The sequence below is a fragment of the Calidris pugnax genome, unplaced genomic scaffold, assembly GCF_001431845.1.
Source record: "Calidris pugnax isolate Ruff unplaced genomic scaffold, ASM143184v1 scaffold38, whole genome shotgun sequence".
NCBI lineage: Eukaryota > Metazoa > Chordata > Aves > Charadriiformes > Scolopacidae > Calidris > Calidris pugnax.
In genome coordinates this window covers 13,245,628-13,265,935 of record NW_015090995.1, presented here as the reverse complement: position 1 = coordinate 13,265,935, position 20,308 = coordinate 13,245,628, and the positions used below count along the sequence as shown (strand labels likewise).

General features: G+C 42.9%; 1 protein-coding gene across 1 annotated transcript in view; it reads right to left on the bottom strand.

The window, feature by feature from the left end:
• Window positions 1–18,553, bottom strand: part of LOC106895495 (sodium/hydrogen exchanger 2-like) — a 26,895-nt gene extending 8,342 nt beyond the window's left edge. The window contains exons 1-10 of the mRNA XM_014954927.1: window positions 18,388–18,553; window positions 16,777–17,240; window positions 16,168–16,418; window positions 13,894–14,111; window positions 11,129–11,325; window positions 6,209–6,298; window positions 4,058–4,128; window positions 2,687–2,851; window positions 1,869–1,983; window positions 457–591 (exon numbers count right to left, since the gene is read on the bottom strand). Of these exons, the coding sequence (XP_014810413.1) occupies window positions 457–591; window positions 1,869–1,983; window positions 2,687–2,851; window positions 4,058–4,128; window positions 6,209–6,298; window positions 11,129–11,325; window positions 13,894–14,111; window positions 16,168–16,418; window positions 16,777–17,240; window positions 18,388–18,553 (1,872 nt within the window). The remainder of the gene's footprint in view (window positions 1–456; window positions 592–1,868; window positions 1,984–2,686; window positions 2,852–4,057; window positions 4,129–6,208; window positions 6,299–11,128; window positions 11,326–13,893; window positions 14,112–16,167; window positions 16,419–16,776; window positions 17,241–18,387) is intronic.
• Between the last annotated feature and the right edge of the window lie 1,755 nt (window positions 18,554–20,308).

Below are 20,308 nucleotides of genomic sequence, written 5' to 3'. Positions count from 1 at the left end.
GGGGGGGGGGGGGGGGAAACACCGAATAGTTTCAAATATTTACAGTCCATCTGGACCGCTGACAATGGGTGAACCAAATTCCTGCCTTCGAAGAAATCTCACAGAAAAGAAAACATAGGAAAAACAGACCTCTGAATCTACAGGCTGAAACCCAATTAATAACATTTACTCAGTAAATAACTTTCCTAGCATGGCTGGAAGCCTGTGTTCACAAAGCACTGAACGGTGCTGCACCCAAAGATGGCTTGTTTGTTTGTCAGGATTTGGGATGATTTTTCCCTTGGTATTTCCTACTCACTGGAATGCAATTTAGGATTGAGAGACACTCTGAGGTTTTGTCTTTGAAATGAAATGCCACTAACAATAACCCGCACTATTCCTAGTGTCTGTTACACCTGCACAGGGAAAGCAGCCTGTGCATGGTCTCTGCAGGTCCAAGCCTTCCCCACTCCTTACCTCCTTACCGGAGCTGGCCGCGTCGCCTCCACTCACTTCCATCCGCAGGCTTTTGTGCCGGAGGATCAGGATCTCCTTGGCGTGCTCCACAGGCTCGGTCTCTCCGGGAAGGGTGTGCCTGTTGTACGCTGGCCCCTGCACGTGGCACCAGAGAGACCGCTGTTGGAGATGGGACCGTCCCTCTCTCCGCAGCAGCATCCCTGCACTAGCGCCTGCATCTCCCAGGGTCCTTCACTCCCCATAACCATCCTGCCTGGTTATGGGGATAAACTGGTCCACCCGAGTATGAGAAGAGGGGATGGAGGGAAAAAGCCAAAGAAGGAAGATGGGACTCCAAACTCTGCTCCTTTACGCAAAATTGGCTAAGCGATCATGGAATGACAAGACTGAGATGCATCTCTGTTGGTCCAGGTGACACACCAACCTAGTGCAACTACTTTGTTCAAGGTGTCTTCAGCCTCAGTGCCTCTGCCAGCCCTCCATTTTATATCAGTCCTAGCTTCATATATAAATCATGCAATCACCAGGAACCATAAACCCTGCTTCAAAAGCCCTAAACTAACCAAAGTTAAACTTCCCACTAACATCAGTGGGAGTTGGGATAATTCTGCCACTACAAAGGGTGGGACTGGATTTAGGCAGGAGTAAGTGCAAACAGAAGGTATGCCTTCATCTTCATCCCATCCACCATTCCTATAGGTTTCCCCCCAGCCCTACCTAGCTCATTCTCTCAGCTCAGCAGGGGGTGGTTGATCCTCCCCACACCAGCCGCCTCCCCAAGGACTCAGTGTTTCATGCATAATCCATAAAACAAAGGCTTAGGTGGATTTTAAGGATAAGGCTCCATGGATCACCACATGAACAGCAATTACAATGCACAGTCCTAGGTGCTGTGTAAAACCTCAGACAGATTATTCATGAGTTATTTTGTAAACAGTGTTTTCTATGCTATTTACCAGTTGTACTAGTTCCATGGTAAAACTGCCAAGCGGTTTTAAAACCTCTGCAGATTAGTTCTCCCTCGCAGCTCACTGACTGTGCTCTCTTCTATGGGAAAAAATGCAACATGAGGATAACCCCAGTTGTTGCAACTGCTGGATCTGCTAACCTGATGCCTGAAGATCCATGTGCTCCTCCTTTCTCCTTTCTGGTTCTGGGTACTGATGCCTAAAATACTTCATGAAATTATAGGCTGACTGGGTGAACCTTTCAAAAGCTGTCATGCTGCAAACAGAAATGTGCCACTGACTTGGAAACTGGATCTGGCTTCACACAGCCAACTATTCTCTGCTCACAAAGAGACATCATTAGTAATTATGTAAATATTCATAACATCTGCTCAGGCTGTTAGGAAAACTGAGATAACTTTTGTTATTGGGCATTTAAAATACAGATTGAGGGAAGAGTTATACCGTTCTCCTTATTCGGTACAGGTTCCTTGCCAATATTTCCTGTATATTTTCCAGGACATCCGAATTCAGAGTATCCTCCAATGTTTTGTCCGTTATGACAGTCTTGTCATGGTTGCTGCAAAGAAAACCAGAACACCTTATTTTGGAAGGTGCACAGCAGTGCAAACAATACATCCCCAGAGCCCAGTGTTCACAGCAGCCCTTTTGGAAGCCATCACCAGGGGACATGACTGACAGCTAATCCTTGCAGATGGAGCTCACCGCAGAAGGGACATCCAGTATTTGCACAGACCTGTGACACCCAGGTGCTCCCTGGTAGATAACAGAGCAGTGGGGAGCTGTGGCAGAGCAGAACCGTCTGTGAGAGATGAAATGGCCATTCTGACATGCAAATATTAGACCCTGCTGCTCAGCCAATGCTCATTCTTGTTGGTTTCTTCTGTACATGTAATAGTGCAAAGCCATCAAAAAATGGTGCAAGAGCTGCATCCTCAGAGTTTCTGTGACACCATTCTGTGTCACTAGGGGGGATGTATCACTAGGGGATACAGATGACCCTCAATGTACAAGATCAGAAACTGTGTTCATCAACACCAGCAGATAGCTTATCCACCTGATCATTTTTAATCCCACCTACTAGTCTTTAATTAGTGTTTATTTTGCATTTGTCCAAATTATGTTGGTCCTTCCCACAGGATAGCCCAGCAGGGAAGAACAGAGGAGGCAGAGAAGTTTGCAAAAGCTTTTTATAACTGCTCCCTCCAGTGGGAGGGTTGTGAGGAGTGATGGAAAGGGGATGATTGCAGAAGAGCACTTACAGCAAGGATGGGTGGGACGGGGCATGACCCAGCTGCCCTGCTTCTGCCAGCTCGATGGCATGTTTCCGCTCCAGCTTTTCATAGAGAAGCACAATACTCGATTTTGGCTGATCGTATTCTCGAAGCAGGATCTTCTGCAGGTATTTGCTGTTGAAATATTCTAATCTGTTTGAGAAAGAAACCAAGACATCCTTAGCCTCCTCCCACGACTCCCCAGCTCCTAAATGGACCTGAGCAAGCCAGCAGGTTCATAGTCCATGACTGCCCCATATTTTATTATACTTCATCACCTTCTTTCCAGAAACCAATGGTCCCAGACGCTGGTTCCAAGTTATTTTTGCACTACAGTATATGAGCTAAGATATTAAAACTTTGCCAAATAAAATAAAAGCTCCCCAAAGGGCCAGATTTATCATGAACATCACTATAAGCGCTAGAAGTTAGAGCAGTAGCACCAAGGGATACAACAGATTAAAACACTTCTGGATGCCCTCTTGAACCATTTCCCCTCACTTTGTGCCCAAATGCAGCCAAACTTTTGGGAAAGATTTAGCCAGTGTCAAATACTGACACTCAAGTTTGGCTGTGGTTAGCTGCTCACAAACCTGCTCACCAGGAGCCTGAACACTCCTCAGCAGCAGCGATTCCCATACCCTCTAGTGGCACTTCCAAGCACCAGCATTCCTAAGAAAATCCCTGCCAGCTGCATTTATCAGCCCTCACCATGAAGTTAGCTGCATCTGTGTCTGCACAGCCAAGGAATTAAACCTGGTAGATTGCTATTAGTATATTTTATGTTATTTGCATTTTTTTAAAAAAACAAACTCACACATGTACATTCTACTTAATTTTTCTTAATGAAAATGGAGCACTTTGCTAGAGAAATCTATAGAGATCCTCTATAATTTGTCAGTCCACAACAAGCAGTTGTATCCAAGTGCTGCAAGCTCATATATGTACTGTTAATTGTGCACACACTGGGCTGGGGTCCTCAGCCCCTGCATGGCCGGACAAGCAGGAGGGCACAGCCAGCACCGCTGCACGCAGGGACAGGCTGAAGCCACACAAACTGTGTGTTGTGCTGGCACAGCTCTCTCATTTCCAGCAGATTTCTTTGGACAAGACAGGACAAACACAATAGGAGAGAAGAAAAGAGTCTCTATAGGGTGAAGTGCAATATATGACCTGCGAAGCAGGGAAGTGCCCTGAGAACATGGTCTCACCTTGGACAAGGAAAAGCTGCCCCTCTGTCACCTGGGTTGTGCCATAAGAATGAACAAGGCTCAGCTGCCCACAGTGGAAAGTTAGGGAATAGAAACCAGCCTCATTTTTTCTACACATGTACACAGTTGTATTTTGGCAAGTCCTTACTTGTCTTTCCAGTAATACTGTCCCCAGTGTCCAGATATATCTTCAATGCCAGCCAGCAAATGATCCAAGAACTAAACAGAAGAGAGGATTTTGCTATACACCGGTTGCATGTATTGCATACGTGATGAACTCAGTCAGCAAACATCAAAAGCCAGCAGACAAAACAGGAGATGCTTTCAGCTTGCTACACAGCGCCAGTAAACAAGACGAGGGGATGTCGGGGTAATTCCCCATCCAGTCATCCACGTGTATCCCTCGGTTCTGGAGTACAATAACTGGTTTGGCTGCTTGCTTTCAGGTCTGTGCAAGCAAAGAACAATCGCTAAGGGACATGGATCTGGTTTTTATGATATGTACAGGATGGCTGATGGCTTGCTCATCCTGCATATTGGGCCTTGATAAGCAGGAAATGCTCATATTGAGGTTTTTGAGGACAATTTATCTCAGGAGATCAGTATCTTCAGGATACAGATGTAGATAACATACAAATGATGCTTTGACTTGAATAAGAAATACTGCCTTTCCCCAGACACTCACACTAAATTTAATCATTGGCCATATCATGCCTTATACAAAAACATTATTATTGTTTAAAATTATATTAAAAATACCAGACAGGTTGATTTTTCCACCTGGAAGTTAAATCTCTGTAATTTCGTAAATCGTTTTCCCTCCTACTGGCATCTTTTAAGTGGGAGAGGGATCTGCTCTACTGTGGGTCAATGCCCCCCTACACTCAGGTACATTCTACTTCCTCCAGCTCTAATTTTAAAAAATAAAAATTATTTTTTGTGGAGTCAGAGAGAGTAAAGTTTCAGAGCAGTTCACTCAGTCCTGCAGCCTGATACAGGTTTAGAGTCCTCACATTGCTATTAGCAGCGGGATGGTCTGAGGACTGACAAATGACCCCCTGGCACTGATCATCGCTCTTGAGATCAAGAACGTCCTGACTATCTGGGCAGAGAAATAAAATTGAGGAAGAACATTGTTGATGGCTTCTGCATCCCTAATTTCCAACTATCTGCATTGTTACCTTCCCTACTTAACTTAATTGGTACGGAGCCATTTTCAGCTCACATTTCCTAATAAACACATTTCCAGAGATGATTTACTATTCACACACTAACAAAAGAAGAAAGTATTCTCTGTTCATGACAGGAAAAGACTCTTCAACCTATTGAACGGTTCTGTTAACCTCAGACAAAGCCCTGTAATACAATCTAATTGTGAGGATGCCAAACAGTTCTTGTAAATGTCCTCAGACCTAATCTCTTTATTTCTACCTACCCAAAAAAAAATATTTCTGAAGGAGCCATATCCACAGAAATGTGACTGGGCATAGACAATTAGATTCAGAAACATAATTTTACATTGGACACAGATGCAAAGCCTCAGCTAGGCGTGCAGAATACCCTGCCTTCTCATGGACCTGACCCACTCTCTGAAGAAGTCCCCTGTAACTATGAAGGCCAACATTTGGATGGTGAGAGCAAGGTGAACTAACTTGCACCTTTAGGTTATGGACTTAGAATCACAGAATGGTTCAAGTTGGAAGGGACTTTAAAGATCATCTAGTTCCAACCCCCCTGCCATGGGCAGGGACACCTTTCACTAGACCAGGTTGCTCAAAAGCCCCATCCAACCTAACACTGACCACTTCCAGAGAGGGGGCACTTCAGTGGTTCCTTCCAATATAGTATTAACCTTACTCTCCCTTTTCTACATTTTTTTGCAAGAATATTTATACTGATGGTGGAGATGGGACTTGTGAACACATGGAAGATCCCAACCTTGAAAGCAACCAAGTCTTAATTTCCTTCTTTCACTCCTTCCAGAGAACTAGAAAAGTTAGAGTTAGGTTCAAGTATAAACTTTTGGGCAAATGATTATCTTTTTCTGTGATGTTTGTGCACCACCTAACACAACATCAGCCTGAGTGATTAGGTGGCTGCTATTCCAATGCAAATAACAACCCATGGTTAGGAAGCCGCACAGGACCTCAAACTTGGAAAGGGACTGACCTGCAGAGGATTCGGGTAAAATTGCAGACCTGTAGTCCCTGGAGGCACACCACATTTCAGAAGGATGATATTGCTATCAGCAAAGCATACTGGAAAGCTCTGCCTGTGTGTTGACAGATGCCTCACTTACCCGAATATGGATCTGCTCTCCCACTGTGGGAGCACTCTCTCTTTTCCTCTTGACAGCCAACAGGTCAACGAGAGGACGGATGGTCATTCCCTGCAGTATAACCACAAACACAAAAACCAGCCTTTCTTCACATCAAGTCTTCTTAGTGTCAACAGGAGCTCACATACGGGCAGAGAGGAGAAATGCTCCGCTCCTCTTATCTGGCATCTCAAAGACCACATAAAGTCAACCAATAACTTCAAGGTCAAGCCTGTGGTTTGGTGTTGCTTGTAGCCTAGCAGGTGGAAAGGGGCTGGAAACGTTCAAAGTTCAAATGCCTGAAATTATGATAGTCCTTGAGACTTCACAGCATGCAGCCTCCACCAGCATTTGTCTGCTAACTTTTTGAGTATCTATGTGTCACAGATCATTACTCCAACGATCTCGCATGGCTAGCCAGTGGCTAAGTTTACTAATCAAAGTATCCACCTGGTGGGAAGGGTCAAGGGAAGAGTTTTAATGTCCTTTAAGCCTCATGAGAGAACTTCTAAAATGCTGCTGTGGTGCATATCTTAGTCCGGCTTCAGTATGAAATCACTTTTCTAGGACATGTTTACAGCAAAAATGATGGAGTAGTTGATGTTTATGAGTTCTGAATGTCACAATTGCTGGCACAGAGGAGAGTTGAACACATTCTTAATTGCAGAAACAATTAATGTGTCATTTTAATAGCTAATAGCAATAAAAAATGCATAGCTATTCAGAGTAAATAACATAAAACTCACAAATTTAGAAATAACAGATATTACAAAAAGTAAGTAGACACTATGCAATTTGGTCTCTTGCCTTCACTGGCTATCAGCTGCATTTGTTTCCATTTTAAAGTGACATTTTGGAGTTTTGTGACCAGCACTCCCAAATTTAGAAACACCTGAATTCCTTTGGCCCTTCCTGACCTTGAGAGCCTTATGAGAATCCCACTTGTCATTGTCAGGCCATGTCATTTCACAACACACCTGTAGGTTTCCTGTGATACTCCTCCACCCACCAGCGACAACTCATCGGAAGATGCTGACAGGTCTGTCATGGCTCACAAAGTTCTTCTACTGCCAGCGAACCAGTAGCTAATGGGCCAGTGTAGGCAGCAAAAAAACCCAAACAAACGAACTCTTCACAATTATATTTGCTAACAATTTCATGGAAGAGGTCAGAGGCCAATAGGTTGAGAGAGTGAACTTCAAATGGAGAACATGGTATTTCATTTTTAAAATGCACTGAAAAGCAGAACAATGAGAGCCTTTTGTGACATTCCAGACAAGCCCACAGCTCCTTGGAGGAATTCCTGGTATATGTGGCACATATCCAGGCCTGCTTGGATGCAATGAGGGCCTGACAATTGCTCAGTCAACCTTCTCAAAATTATTAACCAGGCTTGTTGTGGGAAGAGCCTTACGCAAGTAGCTTAGGCCAAAATAGATGAATTTCCTGGGTTGTGTAATGCACTAATAGACCCGTGTAAGGACAAGCCCAAGTGCTTCCACATTAGTCATTAGTCTGTGTAGCATGAGGCTTTTCAGACAGCGTGGTCAGGATTCCCAAGAAAACGAAGAGGGTTTGTGCTCCAACATGATGCTTTGCTGGCCTTCACCAGCTTAAAAGGGCCTAAATCATCTCTTCCCTAGTTTCTGTCCTGTCTTAATGCAGACACTCCCTGCCAAGACTACTGATTTCACGGAGAATATAAAGAAAACTTGGTGCACAAAATAACAACAAAAAAATCCACTAGCCACAGAAGTTGTTTTGTAGCCAATCTTTCACTTGTCCTTCCCATGCAAAGTGACACGCACCATGAAAGATGCTGGAATATTAAAGGTATTCATTCTTCAACCCTGAATCCATCGATGTGGCTGGCAGCAGTGCCATGCACTTCAGAAGGTGTAGGACTCATCTGCAAACCCAGCTTTCTGAAGGTTCATGTTCATACCTACTTCTGTTATATTTGCCTACATTACATATATTTACCTATATTACCTATGTTAAATTTACCTATTTATGGTTAAATGGTTAAATTTTCTTTATGGTTATTTTGGTTGAATTTATCTACCTATGTTCTATTTACCTCTTTATTGCTACAGCAATATCTTTCTGGTTCAGCTTTTAAGCAAGTTTATTTCCCAGCCCTGCCACCCCCTGGTTCCCGTGGTGGCCTCAGCTACACAATACTGCAGGTATCTGGAGCCTGAGCAAAGTCTGTCTTTATAGATGCTGTGTTCTCTCTGAATGGCTGAAGGTCAAGGGGTCGCCCTGCTGACACGTACCCATGGGGGACCCTGTTTAACTCTCATCCTTTAGCATGGAGATGACATCACCAGTTGAGCTTTGAGGTTACACAAAAGCCCTTTTCCCAGTCCTGGGAAGGATTTTCCGAAGCCTCAGCAGAATGGAGCTGCTGCCTTAGAACAACCTTTGTCTGAGACTCAAGAGCGTCTCTGCATGAGCGGACGTGCCTAGTGACCGTATCTTTTCAATTTCTGACCCACATTTGCATCTTAAAACTTGTCAACCTCCACCTAACTATGCTCCCCTCACCCCTGGCCCCTGCTCTCTCCTTTCAGTCTGAAATCTATGCCTGGACCAGCTGCCCTGCAGGACTCAGCTCCAAGCCCATCAGCACGTCAGACTTGTTGACCAGTTTTTCAGCTCATGGTGTGAATTAGGTGGACGTGGGTAAGTAGAGACAACCCTAACCCTCCGCACTGCCGAAGACCCACACCTGAGGGGTTCAGGGAGGCCAAGAGGAAGGAATTTGCTCTCTTGGGATGATGCTCAGCCATGGGGCAGCTCTCACCATGACCTACCATCTCCCAAAGCCCCAGGAGCTGCTCTGCTCTCTTCATCCAAGGGCAGGAGGAGGGCAGCCCTAGTCAGCAGCTCTGCATGAACCTCATGTGCTTGAGCACAGGAGTGCCCAGAGAGTTTTTCTGCACAGCATCATTCCTAGACACCCACCCTGCTCCCTTCAGCCCTATGGAGACACACTCATAACTTTTTGGGACAGAGCACACCAGGTACACATCAGCCTTGCTCACTTCAGGACCACATGACCCCAGTGTTTCCACCACATCCTCCTTCAAACGCGACAGCCTCTGCCAGGTGAACGAGAAGGTGCATTTCAGAGAAACTCCAAAAGGAGTCTCGCCCTTACAGACTTGCTGCTAGGCAGAGAAGAGCAGGGAGACGCATCCCAGAGAAGGCTGCAGGAATGCTTTTACCGCTAGATGTCACAGCAATGCCGAGAGCTGCTGCTCCTCCCGAGCAGGGCTTCACTGCACCCTGAGGAACAGTAACTCCTTACAACCTCAGCCTGTGCCTAAGGGAGAGAAAACCTTTCTCCATCATACACCTGGAGGGGTGCTAATTAAGAATCCGTGAAAAATAAAAGCATATTAGTAAGGAGAGCGGTACCAGCAGCAAGTTCTGCTCCTGCCCCAGCTCAGGCTGAGCAGCCCGGGTCCTTGCCTGCTACACAACTGCACGCAGGGGTCAGATGCGGCACCTCCCATACGCTCCCCAAGAGCAGACCAAGCTGCAGATGCTCCTTCAACCTTTCTATAGGATTAGGCTTTGCAAAAACACCCACACCAGAAACCACTCCTTAAAAAGAAAGAACAGAAAAAAGAATTATAGTACATTCGTGCATTAAACAATAAACCAAATATCTCAGAGCAACCTGTGCTGTTTGAGTCCACCATCCTTGCCTACCCTGGCAGTGGGGAGGTAAGGTGTCCACAGCCACCCCATGATGTGGGCAGGTTGCACTCACTCACAGAAGATTTACTACTGGGTAGAAAACAACCCAAGAACTGCTACGGCAGAACGAAAAAGTAGGAAGCAACAGGACTTAGGGATCACTTATAAAAGAAAAGTTAGAGGCAAATAAATAAAATGTGCTATGACTTTTTTATTTGCTTCTGATTTTCGTTGCTTTTATAACAAGTAACACACAATATTTTTTTTCTAATAACTGCTTTTATAACAAGTAACACACAATATTTTTTTTTCTATTGGAATAGTTAATAACTGCAGCTGCTTTTCTGCATGAATGTGAAAACATCTCAGACATATATACACAATATTTTGATAAACAACTAATGACTGTTGTTGCTTCAGCTGCTGGATGCCCCAGTGAAGTGGAACTCATTCTCAGAAATGTTAAAAACCACTCCTTCAAAATTAGGTCCCTTTACATCATCCTACTTGTGAACTACCAAAACTGAGAAGACCAAACCATAAACCTCTTTTTAAATTCTCACTGCCCATGTTCAGAGGTTGGAGTATTCCCAGTATCTTCCTGATCCTTTGGGTTCAGGAAAACTGACCTTGGTCACTGCATGGCCCAGGTAGCATTTCATTTCATGACAAGGCCTACAATAACATGTGGTTCTTACCTTGCTCAAACAGCAAACTATTTGTAGACTGATGCTTATTGGCTTTGATCTCACAAAAAAAGTGTAAAAGCACTGCTTCAGAGAGAAAACTTATGCCAGCATCATTCTTCCCAAATTTAACCACTACTACCCCAATAAGGATGGACCAAATCAAAGATGGGACAAGTTATCACAGAAAATGCTACAGCACATGATGCAAGTCAACAACTGCTAGTCAGCCTCATGAATGTGTGACACATGGGCACATGATGCAAGTCAACAACTGCTAGTCAACTGCTAATCAGCCTCATGAATGTGTGACACATGCTCACACAATCTGCCCCTTTCAGTAATAATTTCAAATTTTTATATACCTAATGGCTTTAAGAAGGGAAAGTTTTAATGACTGGTAAATCCTTGTATCCATCTAATGGTTTAGTACTAGTTATTTGTCCAGGGAAAAGAAATCATACTCATTCTTTACATCTGCTGGTGACAACGGGATTGTTTTTACCTGTATGAACACGGTGAAGAGGATGACAACAGTTGTTGCTGCAATGAAGAGCTTCTTTCTGTGAAAGTCAGGAAGCAAGAAAACCAAAGAGAAACAAATGGCTCCTCGGAGACCCCCATAGGCTATAATGAATTGGTCTTTGCCAGTGATGGTGTTCACATGAAATCTGTTCACAAAGAAAGTCAGCACAAGAACCCCTGAAAAGCAGGAAAGAAGATGGGAGCACATCAAACAAAAAGAGAAATTGGATAAAACTCATAATCTTATGATATGTTAAAACATCACTGAACTGGTAAACACCAATCACAAGGAACTGGCCAGGGCCCAAGGTGATATATTCCCACTATGCCACTGGAGAAGGCCTTTTCTTCAGCCTAATCCAACAGGTTTGCATTTGATTTGTCCAGAAAAATAATAATCCCCAACACATTTCTGATTTCAGAGATTACAAATGCCATTGACCAGCCACAGTTTTGGGGGCTTGGTACAACCATAAAATTTTAGGTAGCTCATCTTGTAGCAAATCCTCGTGTTTTTTAACTCAATCTTGTGCTTATCACAGTCCAGCTGGGAAACCAGAGTTTCCTTCAGAAGGACTGTGAACTCTGCAGGGAAATTTCAGCGTCATCCTGCTCCCATGACCGCTGATCCCAGAACACACCATTTACCTGGTGACTCAGTGTTAAGCAAAGCTAAATACGGAACAAACTGTAGCTACTGGCAACACAGGATGCGTTAGTATATTCATTTTGATAGTAGTTAATTAAAGTTTTTAGGGCAATTCTATGGTCATGTGCCAGCTGACACTTTATTTGTATAACGATATGGAGCCAGATTCCAAGAATTGAATTGAAATATTAATTGGTTTATTCTAGTTGCTGATAACGAATGATTGAACTGCTTGGATTATAAATGCTCTCAAGACAAACCATCAGCAACAATTTAGGCGCAAGTTATCCTCCAATTTCCAAAAGTTTCCAAGCAGTAGCTTGGATAAGTAGCTATATCCTGCCTATGTTAATGTTGTTTCTTTGTAAATCTTTCACTCAAAGATTATCTTGTATGAATTTAAGGCTACATAAGGTGGCACTGCAATTGATGTAATTTATATCCATTTGCAAATACATACACAGATACAGAAAGGTACAAAAAGTCAGGCCTTAAATCAGTACCCTGTGATCTTAATACCAACAGACATGATAAATATCTTATTTCCTAAAGATTAATGGCCATTTTAAGAACTGATGACACAGACTGTCATTGACTTTTGCTAGGATCCACATTGCTATTGCTTTTCTAAAGGGTGTCTGTAAAAGAAAAAAACTTCAAAAATAGTACATTTGTAATGTACATATCAAACATCTTCCCACACACCTACAACTAAAAATATCTGAACTGTGATTGCACATCAGGCCAGTTTGAAGAAAACAAAAAAGAAGGAAAACAGAACTCAATTAAGTGAACCCTACAACAACTTCCCCATCTCTGGAGCACTGTGGAGTTGGTGCTTTCAGTTTCAATTTTTTAACTTAAAAATAAACAAATATATAAAAATAAGGAATACTTCAGATCACATCTGCAATTACTGTAAAGCTCAGGCAGTGCTGATGATTTAAAGGAACAAAGTTTACTTGAGCTGATATCCTGGCTTTTGTCTTAATTTAATCATTCCTGATAAATTATTATTATCATTCCTTAAACTAATTGAAGGCCCATTTGCTCCAAGAGATGACATACAATCAATCATTTTGAGCAGAAAATATTTTCTTCTGGAGATACACCTTGGAAAAGAGCAGAAGGAAATCCCTCTAGTGCTTGAAAAACAGTAGAGTACTAGTGCTGTCATGCAATTAGTATATTTTGCTTTTTCTATTCTCTCTATCAAAGCAATTGCAGTCCCCAGGCTTCAGCAGAATCATTTCTCATTTAAGAGCAGTGGGAGGGTCCAGTAAAGGACTAGACTACAGCTTACATGCTAACCCCAGCACTGTCAACCCAGTAGTCCCCAATTCCTGCAAGCAAACTCCATGGTGCCTCCCATTTCTGGATCAGTGCCTGGAGCACGCCCAGAGCTGCTGGATGGGCCTGAGAGGGTCTGGGACTAATCTCCACCACCACCTCCACAGCAGCAGGTCCCCAGCCTGGCTTTGTCACCACCCTGCCCAGCTCACCTCCTCCCGGCACACCTATGGCCATCCAGCAAGGTGCTGCAGAAAAGGGACACCCTTTTCAGCATCAGATGTGCAAGATGATTTTGAGCCCTGGTTTGTGTGTTCTTATTTAATTCAAGGGGGGTTTTGAATGGAAAGAGGGTTTTCTTTCCTGCCTGCAACACTGAGCCCTTCTCTAATAATGTGCTGCATAATTTGAGAATGCAATCAGAAGAGCTGTGTTTAGAGAGCCAGAGGATTTTCAGTGTCCAATGAAGAATTTTTGAACTGAAAAAGCAAAACTCACTCAGAACTTTTCATTTGAGGAAATAATTTACGAGAAAACCACTTAATTGTAATAAAACATAGGAAACATTAGGAAATTGCAGTAAAATGCAAGACTTGCTATTGAGCAAGTGATGGAGGAGGAGGGAAGCATTGGTTGGGGTGTCCCAATTCGGTCCTGGCTTTCACATCTGGGATAACCACACACACAGAGCAAGCAGGAAAGGATGATGATGGGGGCAGAACCATTCTCACATTTAATGGAATCACATTTTACACCCCCATAAATACTAATATATATAAAAAATAAAATCTATCATTTCACCATACCTAGTGCTCTCCAAATGAGACAGAAAATGACAGTGAAGCAAATGTATGGCCAGTTCCACTCATGATTTTCGCCAATGGTGGAAACTCCAAGAAAGATGAAGATGAGGGTATCACTAACACTGCTCCACATCTTCATGAAGTATTTGACTGTGGTGTGAGACTTCAGAGAGATGTTGGCTTCCACGTAACGTTTCATGCCCATGGCACAAGCAATGATACTGAGAAAATGAAAACGAGACAATAATTTTTTCTACTTAAGCATACAAAATTGACACATTGACATTTCTAAAAAAATAAGCTTCATCAAGTCTTAGACGTCTGCAGACACCTCACTGGATAGTGATTCACTTCCTGCATCAATCCAATAATATCAGGAGGACCAACAGGACAATAAGATACTATGTAGGTTGACCAGACTGTCTGAATCTGTTTTTTAACAGATAAGCAACTCGCAATCTATTGCATTTATCACACACACACAGCAATACCTACAATTAACTACACCCAACTCTTCCCATCACAATACACTGTTTTCAGATTCACAGACAAGGAATAAGCTTGACCTGTTCCATCAACTTCAAAGGCCACTGCCACTAGGGCCAGGAAAAAAAAAGACAAAAAGAAACCAAAACTAAAAAACATTTGCAGAACTGTTTAGCAGATTGGGTTGCATTCACAGATAATTTTTTTAGACTATGTAGAATAGATTGGGTTGCATTCACAGATAATTTTTTTTTTACTATGTAGAACTGATTGTTTTGGCAATCAAGTTATTTTTCAAAGAAACAAACTGCCAAGTTCTACTTCCTATAATACAGTATTCGCTGGTCACAAATGAAATGAATTGTTTGAAATCAAGATATATAGAAGAGGCACTTATAATTTGGCAATTATAAGACCAGCAGTGCAGGAATCACCTGCCTTTGCAATTGTTTTGCTTTAGAAACAATGCATTATTCAAAAGAATAGAAAATGGGTTCCATAATGGGTACGGTAGATCGTGATTGATAGAAGACGACATCATTAGGATTAAATGTTTTCTGCTGCATGATGATTATGCAGCATATTTATTTCACTGTTCTGTCTCACACTCCTATAAATAGACTTTCTCTTACCTATTCCCAGAGCTAGAATTGTTTTCAGCAATGCTAGAATATTGCTCCTATTAACCATTCAAGGAAACAAAATCTGCAAGATATAGGAATAGTTTCTATCTATCTGAAACAGTATCATTAGTTCTAAAATAGATCTCCCAGATACTCTAGTGTCTAGCATGTACCTGATTTCATTTTTTAATTTTCTTTTTATCTTCATTGTTATCAGATTTACAGATGTTTACACTGTAGCTATCAATGCAGCCTAAGTGCACTTTACAGTATTTAGGGAAATACAAAATAGCTGGTTGTGATCCTCAGCACCGGCCAACTTAGTTTAGGCAGGAGAACCAAATGCAACAGGTATCAGCCTACAGAAACCAGGAGGACTGACTCACTCACTCTGTTCTTCGTCTGTGTCTGCTTTGACAATTAGGATTATTATACCTATTTTTTTTCTCAGCACCTGCTGCACAATTGAAAAGCATGAAGTAAGGCCAAAAGCTCAGTTACCTCTCTTAAAACTGAAGGATTCCACTCCCAAACAGTAGGAATATTTCCAGTCTACAGCTCCGTAGGGGCTACACAACTCCCACCCCATCACTCACTTTGCTCTGTCACCGTAAGATCTGCCTCAGCACACCTTTGGGGCCATCACTAGCTGATAGGTAGGGCATGCAGATCAGGAGGAGCATTCTAGAACAGGCGTGCTGTAAACTCAGACCAAACCTTCATGAGGATTTGATTAAATACTCCTTGCAGTTCTTCAAATGTTAGTTTTGACTGGGCCACGCATGAAAAATAACAAAATACACAAAGAAAGCCTCTTCTGGCTCTGCCAAACCCACTAGACATCTCACTACTTGAATGTTCGGGGTTTCCAAATGAAAAACATGGAGCTCAAATAAACACTCCTCAATAATCTGCACAAACCCATCAGCTGTCTGAAGCTTGCCCTGCGGCAGGCATCTGGATTGCTTGTGACTTGTAGCTATTACCATTGATGTGTAATTGTGTAATGTGTGAAACGGGGTTACGCCTCTCGGCTCTTCCACAGGCTTTTGTGCTCACACTTTGCTGCCATACACAGATTTCCAACTAAGCAAACTTACATTAAACCTTTTTCTGCCAAAAAGCCAAAAAGCTTTCCAGGACAGATCAGATGCTGGGACACACTTACGCCACGATCCCCGAAAGGTGAAACATTTCTGCGGTGAGGTAGGAAAGATAGCTGTACAGGAAGACAAAGAGCGGCTCAATGACACGGATATCCTTGGTGAATCGTGTGGTAAAGGCGGCGGTCATCCCAAAAATGAGACCTACTAAAACTCCTCCTAGCCCAACCACAAAAAATTTTCCAACTCCAGCAAAAATATCCACAGTTTTGATGGTTGGCATTTCACAGAAAGATCGAAATAGCTTGTAGAGCACCTGGATGAAAAATGAAAGAGGAAACACAGCCATTAACAAGATATTCACCAGACATGGCCATATGTAGCAATGACATTAAAATACACTGCTGGGATTTCTGCCAGCACAGGGTCAGCATCCTTCTCTGGAGGTCAGGCTACCACGTAGTGCTGTGGCACTCACATGCATATTTGTCTCCAGACATACAGTAGAAGAGGTGTTCACCTGAAAGCTTCTCAGGATCTCAGACCAGAGAATTGGACCAGGAGTCCTCTGCTAGTAGAGCCTGTTGATACCTTTTCCCCCTGCAGGGAGACTCTGAGCACCAGAGCATCCTTCCTCGCAACATTAAATACTCAAAATAAAGGCTAGCCCTTACCACCGTCACCGCGTCATTCAGGAGCGACTCGCCAAAGACCAAAATGTGTAGCTTTTCATTGACGTGTATCTCTTCAAAGACCGCCAGCACTGCCACGGGATCCACGGCGGCGATCAGGCTGCCGAACAGGAGGTTGTGGAGCAATGACACATCCTGCAGGCCAAAGGCTTTCACCTGGCAGATCCCATACAGGGAAAACCCGATCCCAAACACGTTCCATATTGTCCCCACAACCGCGTAGAGGAGGATAGTACCGATGTTCTCAAAAAAGGGACGGCTGGGCATGAAGTACCCCGCATCGAGGACGATGGGGGGCAGCAGGTAGAGGAAAAAGATGTCACTGTCCATAACAGGTGGTGATCTGTCATTCAGGCCATAGATGATCCCTCCCATGATGAGTCCTACAAATATCAATAAACAGCTTTCGGGAACAACAGAAGGCAGCTTGTTATATAGATGAAACCCTGGAAGGGGATGAACAGAAAAAAAAAAAAGTATTTTCTCATCAGTCCAAACTGGCTGAAGAGCACCAACCACCTCCTTGTTAGGGTGAGGAAGCTCCCCCTGCTCCCACCTTCAGCAGGCTATGCTTTGGAGTAGTAGTAATAAATGCACACAATTAAGATGAAGATGCTCAACCAGAAATTGGCTAGAAAATCCGAAAGATTACTGATTACTGAAAGTTTTTTCTAATATTACTGTTGGTTCTACTGCTGGTTGAGACTGCATTTCATCATAGCATAAGGTTAAAGATATATTTTTAGGTAATAAAGAAATAGAAAAACTAAATAATCTGCATAAATAAAAAAGCATTTGGACGTAATCTAGTTAACAAGTCATTTTCAGCACTAACATAAATAGTAACTGCTAATTTTAAACACAATACTGACTCTATACATCCATAAAAAAATTGTCAAGAAGTACTTTCACTAATTATAAACGGTGCCATTTTTAATATTATTTAATCATTAACAATTAAAGCTAAAGGCAACATTGAAAAAAGTCCAATCAAGCCAGCCCTGTGCAATGCCCAATGTTAGAGAGAAATGCTGACAACCACCAAAAGTACTAAGGTGAGTTATTAACAGAAAGAAAGAAACTGAAACAAATCCAGCTGGAATAGGAGTAATAAGAAGAATACATATCTGCGATCATTATTATTTCCTCATGCATGTTAGTAGAGTTGAGATCTCATCACAGAATATGCAGAATACCAAAACAAAAAGACCATTTCCATCTGAAATTCTTATCTAAATGAATCTCAGAGACTTCTCCCTTCTGAGGAAAAAAAATAATTTAAAAAAGCTCTAAAATAACTTTTATAGCAGTAATTTAACAGAAGTGATCACAATTCCTGGAGAATAAAAACAAAAGAATATATTATTTCCATTTTTCTATGCCCAGTTTTGCAAGGGAAAAAAAAAGATAGGTCCAAGTTATAAAAAATATGATTTCTTACGTGTCATTACACAGATAGCCTCCTTGATGCAGAGAGATGTTATTTTAAGCTGTATAACACCGCCACACATGGACTGAATTATTCCTTGTGGCTGGTCAGACATGGCACACTTTTTTAAGTCCATCCTTCCGCTCTCTCTCAAGATGCCTTACCTATTTTGGCCAAGGAGGCAAGCATGATCCAGAGTGTGATTTCAAAGGGGACTTGAACATGCTGATAATCCACAGAGAAGAACGCATGCTCTGAGGACTCGTTGCCCTGGCCTTCCTCAGCAGCCCAGCTGATGTTCTCCGGGATCACGTCCTCCAGCAGCGGCATCAGTGGTGAGCCCTGCAGGGCTCTGACCCTAGTGGCTTGGAGGATGGAGGAGAGCAAGGACCCAGCTAGGACAGCAGCTGCAGCTTTGCACCCTGGCCTCTGCCCCTCCATCTGCTCTGGAAGGCGTCTGCTGCTGGGATTTGGCTGCTCCCGCTCTCACTGCTGCGGCGAGCGGTTGGGAGGGCGGCTGGAGAGAGCTGAGCTCAGCTCACCCTTGCTGCTGCACAGAGAGAAGCATCTGCCCCGCCTCACCCTGACTCTCCTCCTGCTCCATTAGTTTTCAGCTGGGAGACTCTGCTGGAGAATCGTACCCTTCGGCACCACATGCCCAAATAAGCAGAGGCTCCTCCTGCAGATGCTTCGCTGAAGAAATGCGTCCTGCACCCTCAGACCAGCTGCATACCTATGCATGCTTGAGAAAGAGACAAGTTGCATTTTAGTCCTAAATCTTCACATATTTTGGCTTCCTCTCATAAACCCTTCTTGGAGGGGAAAAAAAATAATAACATATCTTTACTGCTGTTAGAGCAGCCAGGCTTTGATGGAACAGGTTGCACTCAAAAAATGCTCCATCCAGAAATGGACCCATCTTAGAGTGGGCTTCACTGCATTTCTCATCTCCCACAGAGAGAACCCACAACAGTAACATTATTGATAACCAGAGTTTCCATTTGATAAATCAAGCAAAGCAACCCATTTTCTTATGCTAAATGGAGAGCTGCAGCACTGTGCTGGATAGAGGCCACCTGTACTGGAAGGATAAGTTTCAACAACTGCTTAAAGCGTCTTCCTATAATAAGGACTAAGAAGAAAAGTTATCTTCATCTCTCTTCACTACTTGAAAATGGCACTGAAAATTGAGTGAGCTTGCTTAGAAAAGTCGGAAAGACTGAAAAATAAAAAGTTATTTGCAATAGACAGAGAAAACCCCCACATATTGGGCCAAATTCCTCCACTGTGCAGTTTCATTTAAGTTGATGATGTTTCAACAGGGATGAATTTGGTTCAAAGAACACAAGTAATTAAAATACAGAAGCCCCAGGCTGTTGCTAGACTGATCAATGGCCTATTTGTTTCTCTTCAGCTGCATAAATGACACCAAAATTGAGCTGCCAATAACAAGCTGGTGACCCACTTTTCTGCTGTAAAGTCAGAACCCAACATCATGCAGATGCAGATCCTGGGTTTACCACGCGAGCTCCCTGTTTCTGATCTGATTTGTAAAGCAGGAGGCAGATAAACTTTGGAAGACAGGAGAGATGCAATGATATGCCCTAGGAGTGATTTCTTTCTACTTTACCATGGTTAATTTGAATTAATAATGGGCCTTTACCACACTTACTGACTTCAAAGCAAAGCAACACTCCTCTCAAGAGAGTGGTCTTCCAGAAAACTGAGCTTTTTTAACTTGGTGACACTTCTCCCTTTGTATATTTAAAAAATAAACAAAACTGCAGGACAGATATCCCACAAGGTTTTCCTTCATTAAGTTTTCCATAGTTCAATTCTATAGGGCCTGGAATTGGGAGGAGAGGAAGAGGTGATGAGGTGGGATCCCTTGTTACTCTGAAGGAGGGAGAATACAGTGCTCTTAACTGCAATTAAGAAGTAATTACGAAATTACTCAGCCAGAGTTCAAAGTAGTGGAAGCAGTTCCGAGGCTGGGCTCACATGTCAAGCCATCATATTCATTCTTTCTGCTGAAATATTTGATGCTGAACTCAGGAGTTTGAAGACTTGTTCCATTTGGTGACA